Source organism: Juglans regia, chromosome 6 (assembly GCF_001411555.2).
Source record: "Juglans regia cultivar Chandler chromosome 6, Walnut 2.0, whole genome shotgun sequence".
Taxonomy (NCBI): Eukaryota; Viridiplantae; Streptophyta; class Magnoliopsida; order Fagales; family Juglandaceae; genus Juglans; species Juglans regia.
In genome coordinates this window covers 1,969,860-1,990,501 of record NC_049906.1, presented here as the reverse complement: position 1 = coordinate 1,990,501, position 20,642 = coordinate 1,969,860, and the positions used below count along the sequence as shown (strand labels likewise).

At 37.5% G+C, this 20,642-nt stretch overlaps 2 protein-coding genes across 2 annotated transcripts; one reads left to right on the top strand and one right to left on the bottom strand.

Annotated features, from left to right (window-relative positions):
- Nucleotides 1-2,365: 2,365 nt before the first annotated feature.
- LOC109011426 (serine decarboxylase) lies at nucleotides 2,366-5,524 on the top strand. Its single transcript, XM_018992639.2, has 6 exons — nucleotides 2,366-2,528; nucleotides 2,636-2,942; nucleotides 3,472-3,703; nucleotides 3,798-3,991; nucleotides 4,075-4,211; nucleotides 4,752-5,524. The coding sequence occupies exons 2-6, from the start codon at nucleotides 2,663-2,665 to the stop codon at nucleotides 5,316-5,318; spliced, it is 1,410 nt and encodes a 469-aa protein (XP_018848184.1). The 5' UTR covers nucleotides 2,366-2,528; nucleotides 2,636-2,662; the 3' UTR covers nucleotides 5,319-5,524.
- An 86-nt stretch (nucleotides 5,525-5,610) lies between these two features.
- On the bottom strand, nucleotides 5,611-17,233 carry LOC109011427 (transcription factor VIP1). The gene is made up of 4 exons (XM_018992641.2): nucleotides 16,482-17,233; nucleotides 15,836-15,968; nucleotides 6,642-6,726; nucleotides 5,611-6,267 (listed from the first exon to the last, which is right to left on the bottom strand). The coding sequence occupies exons 1-4, from the start codon at nucleotides 17,015-17,017 to the stop codon at nucleotides 6,008-6,010; spliced, it is 1,014 nt and encodes a 337-aa protein (XP_018848186.1). The 5' UTR covers nucleotides 17,018-17,233; the 3' UTR covers nucleotides 5,611-6,007.
- Nucleotides 17,234-20,642: the final 3,409 nt, after the last annotated feature.

Below are 20,642 nucleotides of genomic sequence, written 5' to 3'. Positions count from 1 at the left end.
TAAAACTACATGTTGGTTGAGGTTTTATATAGGATACGTAATTATTTATTTCCTTCATTTACTTAAATTGGGTTTATTTCACCAATAGCTTTTAGAATAATCAGGAAATTGCTGAAGATGAATTTAGTACCCCTTTTTTTTTCTCTCTATTGCTTCATAAGAGTGCAAAGCTCAGGATGTGACTGAGATTATGATTGTAATGTACTAAAGGAGGTCTCATGGATTTCTCATGCATTTTTTAATATATTAAACACAAGTTAAATTTGGTTAATCATTGCAAAAGCAACCATGACTGAACAACATTTTTCTTTCTTTTGACTGAACAACAAATCATGGTCAGACAACAAATAAAATGCAACAACCAAAAACTAGCAAGCATCAAAATCTAATCTGGAGTCTCCAACCATTACTTTTACTTACCAATCATACAAATATCATGTTTTGGCATACAGTGGCAAACACAGGGCTAGATGCCAAAAAAGAGTATTACAACAAGCTACAAATTCCATTACTACCAACTACTTCACAATAAAAATTAAATGAAAACAACACAGATTCCGAAATGGCCTCAGCTTCTCCATTGAAGGACCTCTTTTCATGACATTGTATCTTCATCTCCTGCACCATAAAACAAAACAAGGGGCGATGAGCATTGCTTAAATAGCTTAAACGAAGAAAGTTTACCAATTGTCTAGTTTTAAAAAGTGAGGACTTTCAATAGCTTTCAAATTATGTTTTTCAAATACTCCCTATCGGGTTTATATACGTCTAACTCATTAAAAAATGATTGTATGCTTTTGTTGTGGTTAAATTATTTACATGTATTGCATGAACGGAAGTCGGTCTTTGATAAGTCAAAGTTTGATGATGGGCAAGAACAAATAATCTCAAGCTGTTTGGTTCAGTATTTCTGTCAAACACACGATGGGCAAGAACAAATATCAAATGATCAAAAGATAATTCACAGAGAACAACCTCCAAACAGGGAAATTACATACAAAATCAGTTCAACAAATATTCCACCGCATCTACTTGATGGGGATCAAGCTAATTGCTCACAGGGAAAATAATTAATTACAAATATTCAACATAAGCACACAAAAATTTTGTATCACCGTCTGCAATTGTGAACATGGCAAAATGTCTTTTTCCCAATTTCATACGATATTTGAGACAATAAATCTCCTAGCTACTTTCATCTTCAAGTGGCTTGCTTAACAAATGTCTTACCAGTTAAGAACTTGGGCAAGCCAAATGAATGATGACATAAGATGAAGCATCGGGAAGATCAACAAAGCACCGGAAGGAAACTTACCGAACAGTGCCACAAATCTGGACACACGGGAAGGTTTGAATGTTGTCTAAGGGACACACGATGGAGAAGCAACCAGTGACACATTTGAAGGTTTATTTCTAGACGCAAAGACACACAGATGGGGGTCAAGTTTGCCGTCAATTCAAGCTTGCCGCTTGCCATAGATTCACTATTATGGGTCGAGTTTGCCCTATATTCAAGTGCCACACAATGGGGGGAGAGAGAGGGGCTCACGGAGGGGATGAGCTGAGTTGATGCCAACGACGTTGAGAGAGAGAAGAGTGCATAATGGGGAGGAAGCGCTTCTCGGGTTAGGACGACTTCGAAGAGATAGAAAAGAGGAAAGTTGAGAGGAGATTTAATTCGCGTTTGTGTTGGATGAAAGAACCGTGACGAGGAATTAGACCCGGTTTGCCATGTTGGAGAGTGTGTGGAGTGCGGTGGGAGACCGGGCCTGAGTAGATTTTCTCAATTTTAATCTATGATTTTCTTTGGGAAGGGAAAAAAAAAAAAGTCCTCAAAGCCCTCAACATGTAGCCCACGAGTTTGGTAGGAATTGGACCACACGCTTTGAGCTTAGTTGTACTAATAAAAAAAATATCTGTATAAATCTCAAATAAATAATTATGTGAAAGTAAATAATAAATAATAAATAGTAAACAGTAACTGATACGAAGAATGAAAGTGAACAATTTTTATAGTTATGATGTGTAAAAATAAATAGTAATTGATATATAAAATTTATCTATTCTAAAAAATATTCTCAAACTGACAAAGCATTAGATTCAAATTGATACCATGTGATTCTAATTTGTCCGATTCGGACTACCTATTGCAAAAGAACTGAATTTTTGACTAATCTCTTGTCTCTGAATCTCATGACACCATTTATTCAAATTAAGATTATTTTTATAATTTGAAGATTAATATTATATAATACTCAATGTATTTAACGTTATAATTATATGTTATTTTTAAATTATAAAAAACATTTAAATATATAAAATTATTGAGGATTTATCTCAATCCGACAGAGATGTAAGATATTTTAGTCGTGTTGGCGGTAATCAGCATACACGCATTCTACGTGTGGGAAACTTCGTAGAGAGAGGCTTGCGCCTTTTAATGGCAACCTAGTTCCATCATTTTCTTCCTACTCTCTCGCTCGCTCGCTCGAAGTTATTTGGAGCGAATCCGCCGTCTTACCAATCAGGTACTGATCTCCCTGTCTCTGTCTCTCTGAATCTCGTATTCATTTCGAAGATCTTTCGTTGGATTCCTGTTTTTCTTTTTAATTTTTGGTGGTGTGGGTGATTTTAGATTGAGGCTTCGGCTTAGAAGGAAGCTATGGTTGATGTGAGCGTAGAGAGCGGTGGTGCGGTGGAGATCCTGTTGGAGAAGTTCGATCCGACGGCAGTGGTGGCTGAACCGTTGCCTCCGGTGGTGATATCGAACGAGAAAGCGAACGGCCGGGAGATCGTGCTGGGACCGAACGTGCACACCACTTGCCTGGCCGTTACGGAGCCCGATGCAGACGACGAGTTCACAGGGGATAAGGACGCCTACATGGCTAGCGTCTTGGCTCGTTACAGAAAGACCCTCCTCGAAAGGACCAAATGCCATTTAGGTGATCATTAGCAAAATTTGATCCCTCTGCTTTATACTATCATTGCTTGGATAATTTCTCTGCCTTCATTTTCGAAAAATTATATGAGAACTATTATAATTGGTTTCATTAGGATATGGTGATGAATATTGGGTGGCTTCGATTAGTTGAAACCTCTGTAGTTACTGGGTAGGAACCTCGAAGCTTTCGTTCCCTGCAATCACCCCGATAAACAAAATAATTGAGAAATCATGCAACTTGGCCGATCTACAGTAATGGGCATTTTCTTGCTCATCAACACTCTTTGCCGTTGTTTTAGAATTTGAAAAAGTTGAATTGTTTATTATATTTTATAAAAAAATTTAAAAAAATTGTAATAATGAGATAGATAGGTTGAGAGTGATTCTCAATCCAAACGACTCCTTAGTTGTTGTCACATCACCTTCCTATTCAAGCCACAGCAGTGATCAGGATTCAGGATATTGGGTTACTATTCTTTCCACATATAAACCTGTCTGGTTCTCACTTGAAATCGTAATACCTCTTGCAGGTTATCCTTATAATCTGGACTTCGATTATGGTGCTTTGGCACAGTTGCATCATTTCTCCATTAACAATCTTGGCGATCCTTTTATTGAGAGCAACTATGGTGTCCATTCAAGGCAGTTTGAGGTTGGCGTTTTGGATTGGTTTGCTCGTCTTTGGGAAATAGAGAAGAGTGAATATTGGGGATACATCACAAATTGTGGTACAGAAGGCAATCTTCATGGGATTTTAGTTGGGTAAGTAATGTTGAGCTTTTTCCTGGTTGTTTTTACTTTCACATGATAGAAAGTCTTTTTGTCCGAGGAGTGAAACTAGACATATCTCGTGCAGGAGGGAAGTGTTCCCAGATGGGATTTTGTATGCGTCACAGGAGTCACATTATTCTGTTTTTAAAGCAGCAAGAATGTATAGAATGGAGTGTGTGAAGGTTGGCACTCTGGTTTCTGGTGAGATTGATTGTGCAGATTTTAAAGTTAAACTACTAGCTAATAAAGACAAACCGGCCATCATCAACGTCAATATAGGTCTCTCTCTCTCTCTCTCTCTCTCTCTCTCTCTCTGTGTCTAAGCACATGCACTCTTGATTGACGAACCACTCATATCACAGGGACAACTGTCAAAGGAGCTGTTGATGATCTTGATCTTGTGATACAAACTCTTGAAGAAAATGGATTCAACCATGATCGGTTCTACATTCATTGTGATGGAGCTTTGTTTGGACTTATGATGCCTTTTGTCAAACGTGTAAGTTATTGCAGATGCACTGTTCATGTATTTGGTTCTAGGTATGAGATTTTGGAATATTTATGAGGTGATCCCAATCAATTTACTCATCCATTAGGTTATTAAATATTGTGTGATCAATCAAATTGTGCCAAATTGAAGTATATAAGGATTTAGTTTTCTCCAGCTACAAAAGCAAACTAATGCAGTGAATTATACCCCATAGTTTTCGTCGACTCTAATCTGCTTTCTCCTGGAGAGAAACCGGACCTAAAGTATCCTATATGGTTATAATGGTGTTTTTTTTTTTTAATTTTCTCTTGTATATCAAGACTGGAGTGAATATAGTGAGTGGGAGCGATATATTTGATCAATCCATTCCATGGATGAGCCTGGCTTGATCTCCATGTTTAGGGGACAGAGATAACAATTATAGAGAATTTTCATGTTCCGATTTATTAGTGAATGTAAGTTTAAAGCTCATGTATTTCCTTTTATTCATTTCCCATCCTGATATTTCATTCCTTGCGCACATTATTCTTGCTGGTGAACACTGAACAGGCACCGAAAGTCACTTTCAAGAAGCCCATAGGAAGTGTGAGCGTTTCAGGCCATAAGTTTGTTGGATGTCCAATGCCTTGTGGCGTCCAGATAACAAGGCTGGAGCACATCAATGCCCTGTCGAGGAATGTTGAGTACCTTGCTTCAAGGGATGCCACAATAATGGGGAGCAGGAATGGTCATGCTCCTATCTTTCTCTGGTACACCCTCAACAAAAAGGGCTACAAGGGGTTCCAGAAAGAAGTCCAGAAATGCCTTAGGAATGCTCACTACTTGAAGGGCCGCCTACATGCTTCAGGGATCAGTGCCATGCTGAACGAGCTCAGCAGCACAGTTGTGTTTGAGCGACCTTTGGATGAGGAGTTTGTTCGCAGGTGGCAGTTAGCTTGTCAAGGAAATATTGCACATGTGGTGGTGATGCCCAATGTCACCATTGAGAAGCTGGATGATTTCTTGAATGAATTGGTCGAAAAACGCTCGTCCTGGTATCAGGATGGAGAAGTCAAGCCCCCTTGTATTGCAGCGGATATTGGGAGCGAGGGTTGTCTTTGTACTCTGCACAAGTGAGTGTTAGCAAACGGGAATTGTCTTCGAATTCCGCATGAGTTAGTCATCGATTATTTCAGATCGTCCCATTCTCCTGTTTTACCTGTAATAGAATGCTTGATTCAAGTAGAATCTAGTTCCTGAGGTGTCTTACTTTTCCTATTTCAATGAAGCATTCATATCTGGTTGGCAAAAGATTAAAGGAATAAGGTTTTAGTTTCCTTCAATGATCTCCATACATCCTCTTCACATTGCGACGGTCTTGTTGATAAGCTTAAAACCATTTATTCATATAATTCAAAGAAGATGGAAGTCAATGCAATCCAATTCCTAAAATTTGAAAGGAGTTCCACAGATACAAATCCAAGCAAAGCGAAAAATGCCTCCCATTTTTACATCCAGGCCACAAGAGAGACGTCCTAAGGCGAGAAAAACAATAACTATTATTAAGTTACATTAATTCTAAACCAGAAGAAGCTCCTTGTTCTGTTCTATAAGAAAACGTAACAATGTTCATCCAACCATTAGTTATTGTAGTGGAGTTTCTCTTTAGCATATTTTTTTAAGTTATTCTATCCTAGGAGTCGCTGAACAGCCATATCTGCAACTGATACAAGGGGCTTATCCAAGTAACACCCTTCACAAATTTTAACTGCCACACCTATACATATACATACATACATGTACAATATGCTAAACCTGTGATGTTACTACCCCTCCTGGTTATAGTCCAAGAAGCTAGGGCGAGGCGGTCCATTTGCAGTCTGGTTGTTGGAAGATGACTGCATCACGTGAAGCTGTTGCTGTTGGTGTGGCTGGGTCTGAGGGCTACCAAAGTGATGTAAGGCTGGCTGCTGGGACGAATATTGAGAGGATAATCCTCTGTTGTACGGGTTCCCGTTGACAGCCGAAAGTTGGCCTGCTGCTATCTTCAGCCGCTGCACTTCTTCCCTCAGTGCTTCATTCAGAGCTGTAGACCACAGAAAAGGTATAACTAATTTAACTCCTCACCCAACTGAATTCATTCCTCAATACCCGCTAGATGATAATGCAGAAAGTCATCACACTCCAAAAGTTATCAAGTGTAGGAATCTGGGAACCAAGCCATCGTGTGATCTTTTCAGTGGGAGTTACAAGAAAGAATTCTCATATGTATTCAGGAAATTTTATTGATTCACTTGTTGCCTCTACTGACTCGGTTGATGCTTCACTGGACTTTCTATGAAATTCTTCTCTCTTTTATAAGTAACTTAATATGAAATTCTGAATGGGGCAAATATCTATCAACCAAACCTTACAGTTTTAAAAGGCACAAAGAGTAAACACAATTGACAAAATGCATACCATCTCTTAGATGTGCTTGTTGCTCCATAGCTTGTAATCGCAATTTGAGCCCTTTATTCTCAGCAGTCAAGCCAGTAGTGTCTCTCTGCATCACATGAAACAGACATGAGAAGCTTTCCATGCTTTCAACATTTCCTTTGGTAATTTTTTCCTTATTATATAGAAATTAGGTGACTAGCATACAAAGACCAAGAAATTGGTATACATAGATAGAATATAGTCTTTGTGGTATAGCATACTAAGATGGAATAAAAAGAAGATAAATTAGATATCATATTGGGCTGAGTGGAGTGAGTTGGAATTCTGACAATCACCTTCTACCTTCCAACTTGATACGGGTTGGAAGGCTATCTATCTTGATGGTTATGGCAACAAGCTAGGTTACTAATGGAACCTAGAAATTCCTTACAAACTAGATAAATTAAAGAGATGAAAAAAGTTCTGAAAGCTAAAGCTGGAGAATCACATAATTGGGCAGCCATCCAATGCTAAAGTGAACTGAAAAAAGAAAGCTTTGAGTTTCTCCATTGCCCTCCTACTGTTCAATGTTCTGACGGTTTCTTTCTCTCCATATGCAACACATTAAATAGATTGGAATTACGCTCCACAGAACCCTCCATATATGCTTTCTTTAAAGCATAATTTTATTAACAAACCAAGACTGCTTAAATACAGTTTACAACCATAATAAAACCAGACTCAACAACAAATCATAATCAAACTTAGACTCCTAGAAAACTGCACCAAGATAATAATAATTTTTTGATCAGTCACCAAGATAATAATAACTATTCTAAGATAACTTGGAATAGAGCTACTGCTGTTTATAAAATGAACTGTTTCTAATAGACTCCTAATATACAAAGTGGCTAAGCTTTCCAAGGCTCCATGCAAATAGATAACCATGCATGGACATGTTGAGTTGTCTGACCAAACTCCTATTTCACATAAATATATGTGTCTTCCTTAATTCTATTCCTTTTGAGCTACTGGTGCTTGTTGAGCTGTGGGGCGATTCAAGTACCCTATCATTATCAAGCATCCTTTAAGCGCATAACAGAAATAATGTGAATTGTATCGGAAAGTCTACTTGTAAGACATCTAATGTGCATGAGGTTTGATTAAATCTTTGACTTTGGAGTTGCATCGACCACTCTAGATGCAATATGGGTGACTGAAAAAAGGAGGCTAACTAAAAGTCTAGACACATCTTTTGATGAGTAAAAATCTAGATGCACGAGGACATAAAAATACACCAAATTGAGTAAAATAATTTTTCAGGTCAAGATTGTTAATAATAAGATACCAGATACAACCTCTACCTGATCTCCACCGCCAAATTTCAGAGGTTGTAACAATCAACTTGTCACTCCATGAAACTAACAAGATTGACAGGCTATAAGAATGCAACAAACAGATCATTTTCACCCAATGTTTATTAAAGAGAATGCCAAACACCTCCTACTCTTCAATAACCATCACTAACCTCTCCCCACAAACTATTTCCGACATTCACCAACACTTGTTGTATCTATTAATCTCTTCTGCATAAAACAGTCACTTTAAAAAAAAGAGACAGGGCAAAAGATAGAGCCAACAGAAGTTGGCTACAACATAGTATAATATCTTTTATGGGTAAGTAATTAAGTTTCCTAACCAATATCAAGTTTTTTTTAATAGGAGCTTCCCCACCAATATCAGTACAACCAATGAAAGATACTTGTAATTACACCATATGAGGCAAAACCTGGGGTATGCTGCCTATGGTACCTCCCAGAGCCTCTGTTAACCTAAGGTTCAACCAAATGCACTTGAACAATGTACACCTATCTTCAAAACTTATTGCGAGGTAGTACATCAGAAAAGTGATACAAGTGTCAACGGCAAAGAATACCCAGAGAAATTATAAGAAAAAATTGTCTCAAGTACATAAAAATTAGAAATAAAAGTCCTGATCATTGAAAGTTGGCTCATAGAATTTATATTGATTGCCACTTATTCAACTTTTAAATTGTATGAAATACATAAAAGTAGATATATAAGTCCTGATCACCTAAAAGCTGACTCATGCAACCATATTGCTTAGGAAAAGATGCACATGCCACCATACATTATGGAATACCCCCTATTGACCATAGGAGAGTGTGGTGAACGGAATCCCACATTGTCTACGAGAGAAGTTCTTGTCCTTTATAATGATTATAAGAAGCTCCAATCATAGCCTTGACTAATCATTTTGGAGTATAAGTTCAAGTGTAGCTTGGCCTTTACTTCAGTCGTTACCCTAATACTAGAGTCAATCCCACCTAGAAATGTGAGACTTGAGCTTGCCACCTACAATTATATGGTATGACAAGAATGTATTTTTTTTTTTTTTTAATAAGTTAAGAGAGAAATTTTATTGATATGAATAAAAAAGGCAAAGCCCGTGTACGCAGGACGTATACAAGAGAACACCTAAATACATTCCAAGAGCTAAAAATTAAAACCAGAAAGTCATTGACATTGTTTCCATTAAGTACAATAGCTGAAAACCAAAACAATAAAGTGTGTAGGAAAAAGTTCTGAAGCTCCGCCGTTGTACGTCCCTTATCTTCGAAGCACCGTGCATTCATTTCCAACCAAGTACACCATATAATGCACAACGGAATCATCTTCCATACCGCTGCAACTTGGGGACAGCCCTAAATCCCTTTCCAACAAGCTAGTAAATCCACTACCCTCAATGACATTACCCAAGCTAAACCAACTCTTCATATATCTCATCCCATAACACTCTTGTTACTTCACAATGCAATAATAAATGATCGACTGATTCGCTATGCTTTTTACACAACTCGCATCAATCCCTCATAATGAGCCCCCTTTTCCTCAAATTATCCATGGTCAAAATATGCCCAAGAGAAGCAGTCCATATGAAAAAAGTTACTTTGGAAGGCACGCGTGACCTCCAAATACTCTTCCACGGAAAAGGAAAATTATCTTGTGCCAATAATTTGTAATATGACCTCACTGTAAGCTTCTTGCTACCATTAGGCCTTCACTGCATCCAATCCCCCTGTGCCGTTATACCTCCCATGGAGTATATCAAGCTGAAGGATTTTGAAATAGTATTCAATTCCCAATCATGAATATCCCTATTAAAGAGGACATTCCACTAGTGAGAACCATGAGAAAATGCAATCAGATCCACCACAGAAGCATCCCTGTTAACTGCGATGCGATAGAGAGCTGAAAAAACCCTATCAAGAGTGTTATCACCACACCAAACATCATGCCAAAACTTGATTCTGGAACCCTCGCCTGCCACAAAACAGATTTGAGTTTCAAAAATCCGCCAGCCCCTCCTAATAAATTTCCATAAGCCCATGCCATATCCCCCCTTCTTAAGGCTTGAATCTGGCCACGATCAACATCAGAAAAGAGAAGAGTATCATATGCGAAAAGGAGATGTGAAATTATAATAGAGCTGTTGGTACCATTTCCCACCGAGAATCTAGATAAGAAACCTCCCCCATCAGTAGCCTTCACCATCCGACCAAATGCCTCCATGACAATAACAAAGAGAAAAGGAGACAACGGATCCCCTTGCCTTAAACTACAATAACTGTTAAAAAAACTAGCAAATGTGCCATTAACTAGCACCAAGATGCGCGCAGTAGTAACACAATGCCAAATCCATGAGATCCACCTATCTCCAAATTCACATCTCCCGAGCAAGTAGAAAAGAAATTCCCAGTTCACATGTTCATATGCCTTTTCCATGTCAAGTTTACACAAAATACCTGGAACTCCTTCCCTCAACCTAATATACAAGCACTCATTGGCTATGAGAACCGAATCAAGAATTTGCCTCCTCCGAACAAACGCATTTTGAGGATTAGAAATGATTTGTTCCATGACAAAGCTTAATCAATTAGCAAGAACCTTCGTAATAATCTTGTATACCCCACTCACGAGGCTTATAGGATGGAAATTCTCAATTTTTGTTGCCTCACGTTTTTTCGATATGAGAGCAATGAACGCATTGAGTCATTTATCTAACTTCTTAAAGGAGTGGAATTCAAGGAACACCTACATAACATCACATTTCACAATGTCCCAACGAGCGTGTAATAATCCCATCGAGAAGCCATCAGGACCCGGTGCTTTGTCTTTGGCCATACCACCAATGACTTTATAAATCTCATCTTCTTCAAAGGGTCTTTCCAACCAGCGTGCAATCTATGGATCAATAGACTCAAACAACAAACCATCAACGTTCGGCCTCCAATTAGCCGGTTCCGTGAGGATGTTCTCATAATAATGCACTACATGGTTCTCTATCTCCGAGGGGTTAGAGAGCACTTGATTACTTTTGTCGCCTTCTTTTAGCCAAAGGGTCTTGGATTTTTGTTGTCACGAAGTCTCCTCCATTAACAACACCCTCTCCAATTCAGTCATAACCACACACTTTCTCAACAATACCTCCTTCGAGGTTTCTCCCATCAACTCCCTCCCCTTTAAAGCCTGCAATTCCTCTATAAGGGAAGTCTTCTAATTGTCAACATTTCCAAAAACTTCCAGATTCCACTTCTTCAAGTCTTGCTTCAAAGTTTTAAGTTTTTCTGCAAGAATGAAACTAGGAGTGCCTGTGAATTGATAAGAAGACCACCAAGATCTCACCTTCTCTATAAAGCCATAAGCAGCTAGCCACATTTTCAAACTTGAAATATCGGCGTCCCCATGAATGCCTCCACAATCTAACAGAATAGGAAAGTGATCCGAACAAACTTGGGGCAGACACTTCTGGCACAGTTCTGGAAAGTGGGCCTCCCACAAAGGAGAAACAAGAAACCTATCTAGCCTCGACCAAACCCGACTATTGGACCACGTGAACTTGCCCCCGGCAAGAGGGAGATCCATAAAATCCAAATCAAATATGAACTCCGAAAACTCCTCCATGGCCAAGGAGTTGTGATAAATCCCCAATCGCTCACTAGGAAAACGGGTAATATTGGAATCCCCACTCATACACCATGGCACATCCCATAAATAGTATAATTCACCAACTCCTCCCATAGACTTCTCCTATCTCTATCCATGTTTGGCCCATAGGTGCCTACAAAAGCCAACTCCTACCCATCTTCAACATTTTTAAATAAACTAGCGATCGAGAAATTCCCAATACACTCCTCAACCAACTCCACCACTCTTTTATCCTACATTAAAAGAACGCCGCCTAAAGCTTCCAGATATCCAAATAAGACCAATCCACAAAAGAACACCCCCACAAACCACTGATTCTTCTATCAATAACACGCAATTTTGTTTCTTGAAAACACACAACATCAATCTTCCACGTCCTCAATAAAGATTTTATGCAAAAGTGCTTGTTACAATCATTAAGCCCCCACATGTTCCAAGAAAGGATCTTAGGTTTCATTAACAAAAAGAACACCCCTCCCTTTCAATCTATCCCTTCCGCCACTCCCCTCCTTCTCTTCATAATTAATGGTACATTTGAGCCTCTTGAGTTTCCTATCTCTCTTTGTGGCTGACTTCAATCAACCATCTTCAATGGCTGCAAGAAAGGCCCTAAACTACTTTTCAAAGCCTACACAAGAAATCCAAATACAATTTTGTATCTCCTCAACCTTTTTAGGCCTCGTTTGTTTTCGCAAATGTGATGAGTTGAGATTAAAGTTAAAAGTTGAATAAAATATTGTTAGTATATATATTTTGAATATTATTTTTGTTTTGTGATTTGACAAAGTTGAATTGTTTATTTTATTTTGTGTGAAAATTTAGAATTTTTTTTTATAAGTAAAAAATTATATATATAAAAAATGAGTAACCAAGTACACTGAATGTATACAAGAAAACACATTGCCCTTATTAGAAGGCCCTAATGACCCAAACAACCCATAAAAAAAAAAAATCCAAAATACACCAAACCCGACCCCAACCCTTTGTTTCCAGTAGAATTAAAACTCTACCCGAAAACCCAACCCCAACCCCTTATTTCCCTTAGAACTAAAACATCACAATGCCCCTCCTTTGGACTTCCCTCTAGTTGAGCTACCACCCCTAGCGTCGTAGTTGATTGCCCAATGAAGAAGCTGTAACTCCCTGCTTTTCTTGAAACTTGATTTGGTTTCAAGCATATGGCTTGCCTCAATCGCAGTTATTAGTTCTTTAAATTGGTCTTCACATCCTCCATGTGAAATTCCCACAAACTGTTGAATCTCGTTAACTTTAGGTAAAATCCAATCCGCTATTGGAGGAAGAGAGACCAGGGGAGCAACATTATCCCCAGACACAATATCCAACTGCACTTCTGACTTTGGACATTCCTCTATACAAGACACTAACGCCAAGCTCATTGGTTCTCCAGCAACTCAATTGTTTCTCTCCAATGCTTTCAAGGCCCCCATTGGAGATTCGGGGGTAATAGCAAATTCCTTCACCTCTGGGGTGGTAGCGAATTCTACATCTCCTACAGACCTCGGCAGTACACCATTTTCCTTCAACTCCAACGAGAGAGCCATATTTTTTCATGAACTAAGGGTGTAATACCGATTAGCGGTCTATCCTGTGTACCAAGAGGCGAATGACATTCCATTACTGATGTCTCAACGTCGAAACCAGATGTAGACCCCGCTTCAAATATGCTAGATTTCTTTTTGACCCGCCATACTATCCTAGATCTGGTTATAGGGATAGGGCTGAATCCGATTTTCCGTTTTCCTTTATCAGAGTTTAAAGGGTTTGGGCCTATCTTGTTTCTCACAACCCTGTTGCCTCCAGCTGAAAGCAAGTCTATTTTCGTAGACAAGCAAGTTATCGCTGCCTTCAACTCGACCATTTGGGTTTCCATCTCCTTTAAAGAATTGTGCAACTCTACAAGCAGGTCTTGAGACGTGATTTGCCAACCCCCCTCATTCTGAACCCCCGAGGCATGACCCGTCTTCAAAGTTGTCGCATAGGATCGCCTCGACACTGAGGAAGTACTTGGGTCTTTCACCTCCAAGTTCTCCCTCACTTTCGCACCATCTACATGTCTGCTACAGCCCCCCTGCCTTTGTCCTTCCATACCATCACTCCCAAATCGACACTTACAGGACTGATCCACGGGACTAATCTTGTCCAGTGAAAAATCACGCAGCACCTCCCCCATCCAGCCCCCTCCTCGGGAATGAAAATAAAATTTCTCCTCCCACCACCACCATACTCCTCCACCGCCATATAACATCCTTGAGCATTCGAGCATCAATGTGCCATGAAACTATGTCTGCCTTCCCGGGCAATGGAGAAAAAACCCTGTTTCTCATCCTTTGTGCATGCATCCAAGGCCTTAGCCAGCCACTGTACTGTTGTTGAACCCAAAACCAATTTCGATATCACCCTTCGACTTCTCTCAGTAATGACCATTATGCTCCCCTCCTTTACCAGTGTAAAGGATTTAGATTTTATGACCAACTTCATAGACGTACCCATACTAAACACGACAACCCCAAAAACCAGAGTACAGATCAGAAACCAGTCTTCATCTCAGGGAATAGAAGACACCAGATCGGAGGGGGACTGGAGGAATACCAAAATCAAAGAACAAGATCAGAAACCAAGGCCCTAAATGGTTTGCTTGAGCCCGTCGCACTTATCTGTGGCGGAGCACAGTATCAAGTGACGATGAGTGGGTGAATAGATAAAAAACAGGCGAAACTTAAACAAAATACCGTCACCAGCAAAACTTAAACTTACAATCATTAGAAAAATTGAAATGATTAGATGAGATGAGTTGAAAAAAATTGTAAAAACAAACGAGACCTTAAAAACCCACTCTGATATAAACCTCTCTGAGTTTGGGCTAGGTGGTACCGTGCATAATAGGGTTGGTTCAGCAATTCCCCATCAATGCACTCTCCATCACAGAGAATCAATTGCAAGTTCGAGCCATTAGATGTGGTTTGAGCTTTCCCTGGATAGTTACAAACTATATCAGAACCAATCCCAGCCAAAAGTGTGATATTTGAGTTGTGAGTTTAAGTTGTCGCAGGAGCTGTGAGTTTCCTTGGAAAAATATTTGGAGAGTGAAGGTACCTACCAAGGTGGCTTTTTTCAGTTGGGTGGTATCTCTTGGCAAAGTTTTGACCACTGATAATCTTAGGAGGAGAGGTATGTGCATAGCTTATTGGTGTGTTATGTGCAAGAAAGATGAAAAATCTATAAATCATCTTTTTCTTCACTGTGGAGTGGCCATGTCTTAGTGGAATGAGGTTTTTAAACGGGCAGGTATACTTTGGGTGATGCCTATGGATATGGTGGATCTACTTCCAGGTTGGTATGGATTAAAGGGAAGAAAGAATGTAGTTGATATATAGAAGATGATTCCTTCATGTCTAATGTGGTGTCTCTTGCTTGAAATGAATGAGAGATGCTTTGAAGACAAAAAATGTTTGATGGGATAACTTAGGGATTTTTTCTTTAGTACCTTGTGTTTGTGGGCTAAAACTCTTGTAATGGCTGATGTTAACTTTCTGAATTTGTATTAGCTTTTCTTTTGATTTTAGAGAGATGTAGGTATTTCCTTTGTATATGTCCTATGTACTTGGGTTTTGCCTATTCTTGGGAATAAAGTTTATTATTAATTATAAAAAAACAAAATGGCCTAACGGGGATGACAGAGATTGAAGGAGGAGATTATAATACTCTGGATAGAATATAAGAGAGTGGTGAATGAGATCTTACATTGAGGTTTATAATAATTCTAAGGGGCTCCAATACTAACCTTGACTAGTCATTTTGGAATATATGTTCAAATGGAGCTTGGGTTTCCTTTGATTATTACAAAAGATATTATAATCGCCTTCATCCAAAAGTGTGAAACTTGAGTCGTACAACCAATAGCAAAATGACTTAACGAGCTTGTTGGGGATTTTAGTGTGGGGTTGTAACACTCTGCATTGAGTATAGGGAGTTGGTGACAGAGATCTCACATTGCCTAGGAGGAAGAAGTTGCCACCCTTTACAATGACTCTTTTCATAGATTATATTGTGAAATTTAGGCATGAGCATTGTGGTGACCTCAATTAATAACCGACATGCATTATAAATTCAACTATAGTTAGCCAGTTGGTTACATTGTATGCCAACAGCTTAAGATCTCTCTCGAACCATATATCCTTTAAAGCTATGAGTGCAAAGATTTGTACCTGTAGCAAAGTGACCTGAGCTGAAAGGGTGGTTGCTTCCGACTGAAGCGTCTGCACCTTCCTCTCCAGCTCACCAGTATAGCGCATCTTCCTTTCCTTTGAACGTGCGGCAGATTGCCTATTAGCTAGGATCCTAAAATTCAAAATGAAACAAACACATTTCATCAAGTTCAAACTTTGGCGAGAACTTCTAATTCCCGAAAATCTAAGCTAAATGTCACTGAAATTAATACCCGAAATACACAAGGGAGTAACCGTCTCCTACGCATCGACAAATCAAGAACACGTGCAGAACGTAAATCCCGAAAACATGGCATATAATAAACCCCGGCCGGAAGAAAGTACACTCACAAAGTACAATTAGCGTGAAAAAAAAATAAGAGAATTAAAAACGTAAGAAATTTTCTTCCCCAGCTACACCTAACCTCTCACCCACCACTCGTTTCAATCCAAAAAAAATAAAAAATAAAAAGAGCACATAAAGATTCATTAAAAAGAAGATAACTAGCTCAGAAAAATAAAACCAGAACTTTGAAGCAAACTAAACGGGAAAAACTCAGAAAGTCATGTAGTTTTAACTAATAATAATAAAAAAAAAGAACAAGTTATCCATGGAGGATTCAACTAGAAAGCTAGAAGGCCCTACCTTTTAGCTCTTTTGGGATCAATCAAAGCAAGCTCCGCAAGTCTATCAGGACCCATGGACTTCTTTTCACCGTCGATAATCTCCATGGCAGAGTCAGCGTCGAACGACGCCGTCGACGAGCCGTCCATAGAGTTGCTGTGCCTATGATGGTGCACCCTCTTCTCCCCCACAGCCTCCTTTCCACCGCCGAAGCCCAGTTCATCGAAGAAGTCGGAGTCAACGGACAGGCTACGGAAGTGGTGACCCATCTGTCCGACGGTGGGCTTGGCGGTGGAGTTGGACTTGTTGGGGTTGCCAGACTCGTCGGATGAATCTATGGCCATAGCAGCGCCAGTTGCCGTGGGGGAAGGGGAAGGGAAAGAGGAGAGGTCGAGGTCAAGGTCGGTGGGGTCGAAGAGGAGGAGGTCGTCCAAGTTGGGGAAACGGAAAGAGGTGTCGGAGTGGGCCCGTCGGTGGTGGGAACCTCGAAGGGGTGTCTCTGGCATCTGCTCGATGTCCACTACCGTCGGTGGCTTTCCGGTGAACTGCAGGTTCATTTTCTCGATGGTGGTTTGGTCCTCGCGTTTTTCAGGGGCGGGGGACAAAGAAAGATGTTGTGTCGGGGCGCCAAGGAGGGAGAAAAAAAGTGCGAGTGAAGGAACAGCTAAAAGGATTTGGTCCCAGAGATCCTTTCAAGTATCAACTCAACATTGTACGTTGGGAGTTGTTTTTTTTTTCTTTTTTCGGAATAGGTGAAGGGTAGTGATAGGCTTACAACCTATCTACTATTTATTTATTATTTATAGTGTTTTTATTTTTTTATTATTTTATTTTAAATACTTTTTTAACATCTTTAATTATTAAGAAAAAATTAAAAAAATATATAAATTTACTAATTATTATTTCCTTAACTATTAAGTAAAATAAAAAATTATAAAAAAAATCAAATATAAAAAGAGTAGTAAATGAGTAGTAAGAGGATAGTAATCCTATTATTTTTCATAGGTGAATTCTGTCTAAAATCTATAAATATCAATGTATCATTATATTTTTATTTATATTTTTATTTATAAGATTAATTTTATTAGGTTTTTTTTTAAATTTAAATTTTATAATTTTTAATATATCAATAATTGATATATAGAGAAGTAAATGCTTTGTAAATTTTTCTTAAATATATTTAATATTTTTCTTATATAAATAATGTTTTTAAAAAAATGGTATTATTATATAAAAATGTAAATCAAATAAAATATTTTGGAGTTGATCCCTTATATTTATATTTACTCAAAAGGTCCTACAAATATGGAATGAAACAATAAGGATTTAAGCAGCTTTTCAATGCACTGTGATGCAATACTTCAATACTTTCTCACCAGAATAATGATATATGTGAATCATTTTTACAATCTTTTATCTAATTTTATTTTAAATTGACAATATTTTTATAAAATGATATTAATTTTATAAGTTATTTTATAAAAATAATTTTTATTTAAAATACGGTTGTGTAAAGGGATAACGTTGATATAATGTTTTTCATTAATCATCAGACTATTTTTTATTGTTTAAAACAATAAATTTATGAATAAAAAAGCAGAATGTGGGCAAGATGTGGTTTTGAAGCATAGAAAAGAAGGGCTTAAATGGTATATAGGCTTTGTGAGCACCGACCTGTATTCCATCACCAGCCCATCAGCCCCCAAAAATACCATATAAGTTATTTTTTCCAGGAGTGATAAAAAGATAAATATATTATAAAATAATATTTTATTTTAAAACCTAAACACATTAAAATAAAATTAATATTTTGTTCATCAGTTTTGTAAAGCAAGTTGTCTCCTAATCATTTTTTTTTTATCTATATCAAGGAGTGTTAATTAATAACCTCACTTTACAAGAAAAGAATCTATAAATGTACTTGGGCATTTTTTGTTGTCCACTAATTTTCCATACGGCAAGCTCTTTGTGCCTAATTTGTTCTTTAATTATTTTTAGATATTATTATATCAGTAGTCGATACTCCATAAACTGTAGTTGTACGTGGTAGTAAATTGTAAAGAGATTTTTTTCCACTTCTCAAGCCCACTGGACCTCAACCCGATATCTAGACTTAGGGTCCAAACTTACCCATGAAGCAAGGCATTGACAAGGGAAAGTAAACAATTACGACTGATGGGACGAACATGCCTGACATAGCCAAACTATACTCCGATCATGGAAACTTATACAGGACAGAACGGGAAAGGCGAAGGAGCCTTCGATCCTCTGACACGGGACATCGACGAACCACAAAAGAAAAAATAAATTAGAAAACTATGCCTCATTAATGACACCATTACTTGAACTACACGGCACATTAATAAAGTCGTCACAGAGTCATGCCACATTAAAGTCTAACAACAGGCACAATACAAAGAACACGAATCTCATGGGGGCATGCAAGATCTTTTCCTCCCAGACTTTCAGTATAAAAAGCAACTCTCACGTACGAAAAGACTCTCTAATCCTTAAAATCTCTTACTTATTTACAAACTTCCAAAAGACTTTATTGATTTTTGCATTAGAGACTCTCCGGTTCCAAGACCACCATTTTCAAGTTGGTTTTTTCTCTATTTTTGTAGGCTCAATTTTAAAGATCTGAGTTGCTGTAATCTAGCCTAAAAACATACGAAACACGAAGTTAACAGTAATAATTATTATCAATAATTATTTTTATTAATTAGAGATTATTTATGGCTTATCTTATGCAACATATATTTTATTTTAATTAAAAGTAACCCCAAACACCCAAAAAAAAAAAAAAAAAATAGAAAACTCCCTTACCAACTTTTGGCCAAAATGGATGAATTTGGAGATGGTATGACTTTTTAAAACTATTATAAGATTTTTTAAGATATTTTATATGGGCATGATTAATGTTGTCACATGGACTCCACTGTGCAACTTCAACCAAATCTATAGCTTTTTGCTACTATATATATTAATATACCTGCTTTCGTTCTTTTGTGTTTTTGGTCAAACCTGTGCCACCTGCTCTCCACTGTTGAACCAAAAACCAAATCATATTTCATTTCATATAATTAAAGTTTAGTCATTCATGTACGTACGCTACAGAGATCATGAATTGTTCAAATTACCGGAAGGCTGAAAACCATATATGTAAAGTATATATTGACGTGCAAAGTGAATGTTTGTTCAGTACCAATTAATATTATATAGATCATGTATCGATACTGTTGACAATTTGTCACTACTCATCGGATGGTATATAATTGATGCACAGTGCTACAGTTTCTGCTTGGAGCTCCTGCTGGGCTGCAGCATGTATTTATTATTTACATGTATTTTTTTTTCAAGTTGTTTTTTATATAGATTTTTTTAATATTATTTAATATTTTTAAAATATAAAATAAATTTAGAACATCATTAAAAATATTTTTTTAATCAAAAAGTAAAAAACAAAAATTATTAAAAAATACTTCCTTAATCACGAAGTAAAATAAAAATTATAAAAAATATTTTTTATTTTAGTTCGTGATTAAGAAAGCATTATTTAATAATATTATGAATTTTTTTTTTATAAAGGATGATACTAGAGCCACCGCTGGGACTCTCGTTAGGAGCTCCCTCTAGCTCAAACATAGTGTTTTTTCATGTATTTTTTAAAGTTATTTTTTATATAGATGTTTTTAATACTTTTAAATATTTTAAAAAAATAAAATAAATTTAAAACATCATTAAAAAATACTTTCTTAACCAGAAAGTAAAAAAAAAAAAATTATTAAAAAATACTTCCTTAATCACGAAGTAAAATAAAAAATATTTTAATATTTTAATATTTTATTTCGTGATTAAGAAAATATTTTTTAATAATTTAATAAATTTTTTATTTTTTTAAAATATTTAAAATTATAAAAAAAATCTATATAAAACAAAAAACATAAAAAAAAATACTTATAAAAATAGAGGAGCCCCCAGCGGAGCTCCCAGCGGGGCTCTAGCATTATTCATAATTGATTCATTTGGGTTGAGCTTTGACCTTGACATGGCTGGCTCTAATTGGTTGTTAGAGCCTCGTCGTTGTTATGGATCTTGGAGTCTGGAGATATTATTGCCACCATGATTGTTAACGAAAGAGTTACCCTATTTACAAATCTGATAATACTTACGCATACTTCT